At 44.8% G+C, this 9,995-nt stretch overlaps 1 protein-coding gene across 3 annotated transcripts in view; it reads left to right on the top strand.

Moving 5' to 3' along the window:
* The first annotated feature begins 3,286 nt into the window (after nucleotides 1-3,286).
* Nucleotides 3,287-9,995, top strand: part of ELOVL2 (ELOVL fatty acid elongase 2) — a 73,670-nt gene continuing 66,961 nt past the window's right edge. For all 3 annotated transcript variants that reach the window (XM_057699167.1, XM_057699166.1, XM_057699165.1), the window contains exon 1: nucleotides 3,287-3,563. In XM_057699167.1, coding sequence (XP_057555150.1) covers nucleotides 3,561-3,563 — 3 coding nt within the window. In that variant the 5' untranslated portion in view covers nucleotides 3,287-3,560. The remainder of the gene's footprint in view (nucleotides 3,564-9,995) is intronic.

Here is a 9,995-nt window from a genome sequence, read left to right as displayed (position 1 = left end):
GTAGTTCTAGTTTTAGCTTTTTGAGGAAGCTCCACACTGTTTTCTGCAGTAGCTGCACCAAGTTACATTCCCACCAACAGTATACAAGGGTTCCCTTTCCTCCACATCCTCACCAACGTTTGTTATTTGTGTTCTTTTTGATGATAGCCATTCTGACCAGTTTGAGGTGATATCTCATTGTGGCTTTAATTTGCATTTCTCTGATGATTAATGATACTGAACATCATTTCACATGCCTGTTGACCATCTGTATGTCTTCTTTCAAAAAATGTCTATTGAGTTCTTCTACCCATTTTTAAATGATATTGTTTTTTGATGTTGAGTTGTGTAAACTGTTTATATATGTTTGATATTAACTATCAGTCAAATCATTTGCAAATATTTTCTCCCATTCAGTTGATTGTCTTTTTGATTTTCAGTGGTTTCCTTTGCTGTGCAAAAGCTTTTAAGTTTACACAAAATAGAAGCAGACTCATAGGCATAGAAAACAAATTTATGGTTACCAGAGGGGAGAGGGAGGGACAAATTAGGAGTATGGGGTTAACAGATACAAACTACTGTACATAAAACAGGTAAGTAACAAGGATTTACTAGATAGCACAGGGACTTATATTCAATATCTTGTAATAACCTATAACGGAATATAATTTTTAAAAAAAATAACTGAATATCACTATGCTGTATACCTGAAACTAATACAGTATTGAAAATCAACTATACCTGAAAAAAAAATTAGGGAAACCTAAGTATATAAAAGATATAACTTGCCTTAGCTGACACTGGGCGAAACCAGTATTCTACCCAACAACAACAGAATGCACGTTCTTTTTAAGTACACATGGAACATTTACCAAGACAGGCCATCATCTGAGCTAAATGAATAGATGCATATTCTGAAATGCTTCCACAAATTTAAATGCACTGAAACCTTACAAAGTATGTTTTCAAACTTTAACAATTAAACTATAAATCCATAACAAAGGGATATCTGGAAAACCCCCCAAATCTTTGGAAATAAAAAATTACTAAGTAACACACGGGTAAAAGAGAAAATCACAGGGAGAGTAGAAAATATTTTGAGTTGAATATTTATTTTTCATTTCTAAATTTACAGTGTTGGGCTGCACCCCACAGGCCAGCACACCTTGTAGCTGCCCAGCCTCAAGACCAAAGAAAGAGCCCGGAAACAGCAACAGAGACATCAGTCTTATCGAATAGGGGATCTTTACAAATATGAAACAAAAGGTCCTGAAGCATGTACACCATGTATAGCAGACGGCAGGCAGGACACAGCATCAACCTTCACTACTCAGGGGAGAAAGAGGCTACCATTTAGGGGGAATTGATGTCAGATTGGCTCATCAGTTACCAGGGAAACCAGCAGCTGGGGCGGGGGCAAGCACATAGGCAGTTATTGACTGAGTTTTATAATTAAGAGGATTGGTTAGTCATGTGAGTGAAATGGGACTGGCCGAGCAGGGGAAGTACAAAAAGCAAGGGAACAGTCATCTTGAATGGCCTGACCATACACATAGGTACAGAGCTTTCTTTACACAAAGGCAGAGTATATGGCCAGGGAAAGAATGTGATTTCCAAGGCTGTTTCTATCATTAGCCTAAAAATACAAATACTCTAGAGAAAAGCAGATTACTTTAAACTCACAATAAATCATGTGAGTAATCCATACAAGAGAATAATAAAAGGAAGAAAAATCTTGTAAAAGCATATTGATGGCATATTAAGATATTTTTACTAAGTGGGAATTCATGTTATTTCTGGTCAGAATGTTAAGGTGTGATCCCAGTTCTGTGTTTATACAGGTAGAACCACTTCGTTTTTCTATTTACTGAATTAGTGGGAAAAAATACCCTCTGGCATTTGCCATCTCCTATGTTCCTTTATTGTAGCAACAAGAAAAGTCACAAAATAATATTTTAAGTAACAGATAATATATTGGTGACTTTTTGGACCTCCTTCTGGACCTGTGGGTTGATATGTTTTTGAATAATAAACATGAAATAACGATTATCAAGCTAAATGGTAGTGGGAAGTATATGAATAATTCAAAATTTAAGGGTTCCTTCCATGTGTGAACCTGGTATTCTTTGCGAGGTATAAGTGACCTCAGTGGCATAATTCCTACAAGCAAACAGCACAATGCTTAGAGGCTGGGTATCATACTTTTCCCCCTTAGTGTTGTTAGAAAAATAGACAAAAGCCTTCTCTAGATGATGGATAGACTTGTGTTCTCAAAACCTGGTCCATGGCCTACCTGCCTGCATCTGCATCACTTGTGATGCCTGTTAAAAATTTGTATTCCTGGTCTGCACCTGAGACCACCTTGATGTGTCCAAGTCGCTGTCGTTAAGTCCTCAGGTGCAATTTATAAACAATAATGTCTGAGAAGAGTTGAGAATTCACATTCTACTACATCAGATTAATGACACAGTGATTGAGATCCAGTATTTTTTCTAGTTCAATATCCAAAGAACGTGGAAGCTACTTTTGTGGATTGTAAAAATGTAAAATAATACATGTAAAAAACCTGGAAAATGAGGAGAAAATATAAAGAAAAATCATTTCCATAATACGGCTGTGGGGGAAAACACAATATCAATATTTGGTGAGTAGTTGGTGAATCTCCTTCCAGCACACATTCCTCATGCTTAAAATAGGAAAGATCGTGTAACACTCACAAGTCTACCTTTTCACATCTTTCACTCGACAACAAAATTTGTTTTTAATTAAATGCCTAGGATCTAAGATAAGATCCCTCACTTTCTGTTCACAATTAAGTGTTAAACCGACCATCAGCGGCCGCAGCCGAGAAGCGCATAGACTGAGATCATCCTCTTGGAGGCAGAGTCACGTGAGACAGGAATCGCCTGCTGAGACCGGACGCCCCCCGACCTCACGCCGAAAGGGACCGGACGGACCCCTGCATCCGAAACACCACCTCCAGCAAACCTACGTGAGCAGCAGCTGGTCTCCCTCTAACGTGTGCCTGAAAGCCACGGAGCCAAGTAAGAGAAGGAAGGCGCCCCGGCCCCCGGCAGCCCCCTCCTCCCCCAGCCCCGCGGCCTGCGCAGCTTCCGGGGGACGGCGGACAGCGGCGGCCGAGGAGCGGGGTCGTCGCCGAGGCCCCGCGAACGTTGAGCGGCCGAGCGCGGCTGGCGCCCGCCCGGCCTGCATATCGCCGCCCGCCCGGCAGGGGGCGCCGCGGCCGCGCGGGAGACGCGGGGCGCCGGGAGGGGGCGCGCGAGGCCGCCTGGGGCCGCAGCCTCGTCCGCCCGCCCGCGCGCCTCTCCCCCTCCCGCCGCCCCGCTCGCGCCGCGGCGGGCGAAGCCCCGGCGACGGGAGGGGGCGGGGAGCGGCGGGCGCCCGAAACGGCCCTGCGGCTCAGAGCGCCGCGCGGGAAGCGGCACGAGCCCGAGGGGGTGGGGAGGCGCGGGCGGGCGTGGGCGCGGCGGGAGTAAGACGAGCGGGCGCGGCGGGAGCGCGGGGCAGAGGGACGCCGGCCACCCTGGACAGCGCACCGCCGGCCGCCCGGGCCGCCGACCATGGTGAGTGGGCGCCGCCGGCCGCCCTTTCTTTCTCTCCGTCGCGGACGCGCCGGGCGGGAACGGGCCGAGGGAGCCGCGGCGCGGGAGCTGCGGGTTCGACCGCTGGAACCCGTCGCTGTCGGCGGGCCGGGCCGGGCCGCGCGGGCCTGGGGAGGGGGCGGTGAACGTCGGGGCGGGGGGCCCGCGGGTCTCGGGCGCTGGGTCCGGGCCCGCGGTCCCGCTCGGCCCCTCGAGGCGCCCGCCGCGCCCGGCCCCCGGTTGCATGCACGCGGCCGCCGGGACGCCCGCCGCACCGCCCCCTCCTCCCGCGGCCCGGTCCCCGCACTCGCGCCGGGCCGACCCCGCCGCGGGCAGCGCTGGCTGCGGGGCCCCAACGGCAGGACGCCTGCCTGCGCGGCGCCCGCGCCCCGGGGGTGTGTCTGCGCGCCGGCCCGGCCTCGCGCGGCGGGGTCGGGGCGTGGGTCTCCGTGCGCGGCCCGGGGCGGAGCGGCCTCCGCTTTCCGTGTGCTCTCCGACCGCTGCTCTCCGGCCCCACTCCCAGCGCTTTCCTGGGCATCGAGCTCCGTTCCTGAGAGAGACGGGGGCGTGCGTGTCCGTGTCCCCGCGTGTCCGTGTCCCCGCGTGTCCGTGTCCCCGCGTGTCCGTGTCCCGTGAACTGCCCGAGGGTGTTGGCGGCAGAGCGTGGTTGTGCGACTGCAGAAAAGGAAAGTGTGTGCCAAGCGCTAAGTTGGAGGCAAAATTATGTGAAGTCTGTCGTTTGTCCTCAATGGTCCCTATCCTGTCTTTGCTTCTCCCCTCCCTCCCCTATGGTCCCCTCCCCACTTCAGGGCTTGTTAAAATATGCGAATCGCCTTCCCCCCACTCCAGCTGGCACCGGTCAACCTTAGAGTGTGTCCTCTCCACCGCTTCGGGCACACGCTCTCTCCCTGATGATGGGGATGCCTTGTCTGGCCACTCTCCCTAAAATTCTAGTCTTTCCCACCCAGCCCACCGCAGTTCACATTACCCTGTCTGCTTCGTTTTTTTTTTTTTTTTTCTTTAGCATCTGTTATTTAACATACTAGCTATTTAGCCTATGGAGTGTGTTGAATATGTTCCCCGCCAGAATGTAAGTTTCAGTAGGGCAGAAATTTTTTTTGGTCCTGTCGTTCACTGCTGTATTACTAGTACCTCCAACAGTGCCTGGCACACCGCAGGTGCTCAGTAAATTAAAGCAATTAACCCAGTAAAGTGGCCTGCTGATGCTAATGTTAATGTACAAATGAGAAGCAGCAGTGCAGCTACAGGATTATCTGTCCAGTTAACAGTTGTGATGATGAGACTCACAGGTGAGGTTGAGCGGAGGGATGCTCTTGGACAAGAGGGACTCAGTTTGGTGGCCCTCAGTGATAAGAGTATAGGTGGCCTTGCTCTTGACACCTTGGTATCTGGGTGGACAAAGCATTTTTAGGGCTGTCGCCTTCAGGGCCTGAACCTTTCTTCCAAATTATTATGAGCTGTAATGAGTAAGGAAACAAGTCCAAGGGTATCTCCTTCACTGAGTGGAAGAGTCAAGGGAATTAACCTAAAAGAGCCAAAATAAAGGGCAAGCTATTACAAGCTGCTCTATACAATCATGATACTACCTTCAGAAAAGCATTTTTCAGAAACTTTGGGTCTTCAGAGGAGACTTTTTTTCTTTTCTTTTTTTTTTTTTTTTGGCACACGGGCTTAGTTGCTCCGTGGCATGTGGGATCTTCCTGGAGCAGGGATCGAACCCATGTCCTCTGCATTGGCAGGCGGATTCTTAACCACTGCGCCACCTGGGAAGCCCTTTTTTTTTTTTTCTCTTCTTTTTTTAGAGGAGAATTTTTTTTTTGAATAAATGTCCAAATCCAAGTCTTCTCACTTAAAAAAGATGCAGAGAGTGTGAAAGTTCAGGGGTTATAATCCATAAAAAAGTAGTGGTTCAGTTCAGAGACACCCCTCTGGATCCAAGTCTGATGTGAAGTCCCTCACGATGTCTCTGCTAATTAGTCTTATTCCAAAACATATTTCTCTTTCAAATTCCCTTCTGTTTTTCCACTTCCAAAGTGTAAATTTGTGGCAGTCCTTTTTTTTAAGCCTGGGGAAGTATTTTTGTAATCTGAGCCAAACTGCTTAATAAAATTTACCTGGGAAAGTTTCTGAAAATGATGTAATTATAGCCATCACTGTACAAGTTGTGCGGTTCTATGATTACTGTTTTGTCCAGGTATGTAGTAAAAATTAAAGGTAAAAAAGAAAGAAAAGTACGTTTGTCTTTGAAATTAAAAACAACTAACCAACCAAACACAAATGAAAGACACCGCATCCTTACCCAAGTTTATATTTGTGGGAGATTTTGCTGTGTTATGACTCTAGTCAGAATATCAAGTCATTTTTTTTTCTTCGAAAGCATAGCATTATCAAAGGAGTATAAAATCCATTTTTAATGTATCCACTTGGGTAAACTTGCTTTTCGGTTCTTCAACAAAAGGCTGGAACTTAATCTAGCTCCCTTCAAGACATGTTTTTTTAGTTGAGGTGTAATTGATCCCTTCAAGACATTTTAATCACGGTTGAGGTTCAGGTGCTTTCATAGTCTGAAAGAGTGTTGAAAATGTGTTAAGTGGATCACATCGTGTATCTAGTTATGTTCAGAAGGCAGGGCCTTCTGGTCAGGGCAGTGGCAAGGATCACCTCCCTTGGGCAGCCAGATGTGTACCATCCAAACCAGATGTGTCAGGTTTGGGTTTTAGGAGTAGATGTTGACCGAAGGCAAGAAGTTGCACTGGAAGCTCTTAATTAGGTTCAACCTGGCCAAAGTGTGTCAACATCAGTATGTCATAATTGTGAAGTTACAAATTTGCTCACTTGTGTTTTTTCTTAATGGAATTAGGACATTGCTGGTATTTCACGGACTCTGACAATGAACCATTATAGTAAATTGCTAGTTTAAGTATAGCCATTTAAAATTTAACAGTTTAATCATTGCAGAGTGTAAATTGTTCTGGGGCTGATGTGGCAATGTGGAGCTCGAGGTATGGAGTCAGTCTGGGTTTGAATCCTGGCACCAGAATTTACCTGTGATCTTGGGTGGATTACCTTCTTTAGGCCTCAGTTCTTCCTTCTGTGAAATGTTATTTCATAAGGTTGTTTGAGGAACAAATAAGATAATGCACTTAATGTATCTAGTGCTGCGAGTGTTCAGTAAGTATTAACTATTATAATGACGTGTTCTTCTTTCTCCCATATCTGTTTGCAGTTGAGACACCTCTAAATGATGTCTGTGAGTCTTCTCAGAGTTCTCTTCCCCATATGTGATCCTAAAACATATATAGTATCACTGTATCAGCGCTGTCCAGGAGAAATATAATGCAAGCCACATATGTAGTTTAAAATTTTCTAGTAGTCACATTAAAAAGGAAAAAGAGACAGGTGAAATTAATTTTAATGTTTTAATCCAATTCATGCAAATATTTTTCAACATGTAATAAATGTAAAAAAATTAGATATTTTATATATCTTTTCCATATGAAATCTTCAAAATCTGGTGTGTTTTATGCTTACGGCACGCTCAGTTCAAGCTAGCTGCAGTTTCTCCACAGCCACGTGTGGTTTGAGGCTACTACTGTATTAGACCAAACAGCTCTAGATGATGCACATCTTCCGAATGTACCTCTTATCTGCTAGAGCCTTTCCACTTGTGAGAACCTCACTGCCACCTTAAACCTAGCATGGCTGAAGGAAAGCTACTCACCTTTCAGGCTCGCCTCTTTTGCCTCTTGCTGTTAGTAATTCCACCAGCTCTGGAGTCTACTGTGTCAGAAATCTGATTCTTACTCTCTTTTTTCTTTATATTGTTGTCTAATATTCTCATATTTTTACTTGAAAATATCTTTCAGTCTCTTCTCTCCAGCCCCTTTTCCACTACTGCCTTTTCTACAGGTTTCCTCTTTTGTGGTCTATTTGTATTTTTACTTGAAGCTTGCTATTTCATCATTATTTTCACTTAGTAGCTTAATGCTGGGGGCTCTGGTCCTGATGTTCAGAGATCTTGTCCCCCCTCCTCCCCAGCCCTCTGTTCCCCCTTCTTCCTGCCCACCTCTCTCCTCCAAATCACCGCCCCCCACATTCTCTCCATTCTTTCAGCAGCTTTTTCATGTTAAATCGTAAATGCTTTCTATTTTATCACTTATTTCCATGTCAAACACCTTTCCTTTATCAAATGTCCAAAGAAATATACTTTCACTGATAATCTGATATTAAAATGACCCACCCAAGAAAAGCACAGGTAAAGGGAAGAGAAAAATAAACCATGGGAAGGGAAAATGAAATTATTTTTGAGCTTTATCTACCTTTCAAGAAATATCACTGGACCTGATTAGTAAGAATAACAGCAACCTCCACCACAGTGATGACACCCTGTGTTACTCTGTGCCTTGGAGGAGCAGGGCACTCTCCTCTGTGCCTGGTGAGCAAAGGCACAAAGCAGAAGGAAGGCTCTGGACCAAGAGCAAGAAGCCTGGCTTCTCGTCCTGGCTTTGTTGTGGACCAGCTCAATGCCCTTGATCAGGTCACTCTGGGGCACTGTTTACTCTTCAGCAAAATGCGTTACTCTCTCTTTCACAAAATTGTTTTGTCAGAATCAAACGGGGCCTTTACCCTGGCTGTTCCCTCTGGCTGGTTCTTTCCCCTGAGAGCTGTGTAGCTTCTTTCTAATACGTTCTTAATTAGACTTATGCTAACCTCTCTATTGAAAACTGGAACCTGCTCAGCCGTGTTCACACACATCTCCTTACGCTGCTCTGTTGTTGATTTTTCTTTTTTATGACACTGCAACCTTACAATTTCCTCGTTTACATAGTGCTCAGAACTTTCTAATAATTTACTTATTATGTTGTGTGATTTGTTGTCCTTCATACCTGAACGCAAGCTTTGTGAGGGCAGCTTTTGTTTGCGTTGCTCAGTGATGTTATCTCAGGCCCAGAGACTGGCCCCTGATGTACAGTAAGTGCTGAGCAATTGGCAGAGCGAAGGCAGTCCTGCCAGTTCCCCGTGCAGTGTACTCGTTTCTCGTCGCATCCCGTTTCCCACGTGCCAAGGATGAACTGGGAAATGAACTTTTCTGCTTTGCAGACATATCCACAGCGCAGACATATCCACAGCGCAGTCCCTTCAGCGAACAGTCTCTCTCAATGCGTTTAAAATCATTTATCACAATTCAGTTGAGGCGTGTTTCCGTCGTGTGCATGCTTCACCACTGCGCATGTGCCCGAATAACCTGTTAGTAAATGATAATGTGTGTGTATTCCTACAGCTGTATTTACACCTCACAATTGTTATATTTGTGAAAGGAGCCAGGTTAGGTCATTATTTTTAAATAACGAAATCTATGATTTCATAACTTCTTATTGAAATCAAAATGTGCATTTCTGTAATTATATTTGCATTTCATAATTTGTAGACTGGGCCAGGTTATGTTGTTTTTACATAATGAAATCTATAAAGCGTTAAGTTCTTACTGAAATTAAAAATGAATGTTTATTTAAATAATAATATAAACAAAGCTATGACTCATGAATTTACTGAGTAATTTTTACCTTACGTATGTTGCCTTTTGGCTTTGAGTTATCACTGCAGTACACTAACTATAGTAATATTTTAATCAGTAAAATGTTTTTTAATGCATTTTTACACACATTATCCCTTGAAGCCTCACAAAAGACTTTTGAGAGACAAGTCCTGTATCGCTACCAGTTTAGAGGTGAGAAAATTGAGTTTCAAAGGAGATAAATGATTTACCCAAGGTCACATACTAGGGGTAACAAAACCAGGCATAAACCTCTGACTCCAAAAATACCACCTCTTCCGCTAATCCATAAAGCCTTAACCTAGAACCAGTGCAGATATACTCTTCTCGTGCAAATATGATGAAAGAAGAGCACTTTTTCATTACTGTAGATGAGAATGGAAAAATCAGAATGACTTCCCCATGTAGTTTCTTTCCCATGAGTTATAAGAATAGGTAGATAGATGCATAGAGATGTATATATACACACATACATTTAAAAGTATTGAATACATATAAAACCTAAAGATCTGTTTCGTATACCTGGAAAATGGAGCATGTGAGGGAAAGTGGTTTTTTTTTTTTTTTTTAACATTTATTTATTTGGTTGCACCTGGTCTTTGTTGTGGCACTTGGGCTCCTTAGATGCAGCAGGCGGGCTCCTTAGTGTGGCATGCAAACTTTTAGTTGTGGCATGTAAACTCTTGGTTGCGGCATGCATGTGGGATCTAGTTCTCCGACCAGGGATGGAACCTAGGCCCCCTGCATAGGGAGCGTGGAGTCTTAACCACCAAGCCACCAGGGACGTGCCAGGAAAGTGTTATTTTAAATGGAGGTGACCATGAACAACATATGTACGT

The sequence above is a fragment of the Hippopotamus amphibius genome, chromosome 11 (assembly GCF_030028045.1).
Source record: "Hippopotamus amphibius kiboko isolate mHipAmp2 chromosome 11, mHipAmp2.hap2, whole genome shotgun sequence".
In the NCBI taxonomy this organism is placed as follows: Eukaryota; Metazoa; Chordata; class Mammalia; order Artiodactyla; family Hippopotamidae; genus Hippopotamus; species Hippopotamus amphibius.
Note: the sequence above shows the minus strand (reverse complement) of the source record. Positions and strands in the feature narration are given on the sequence as shown.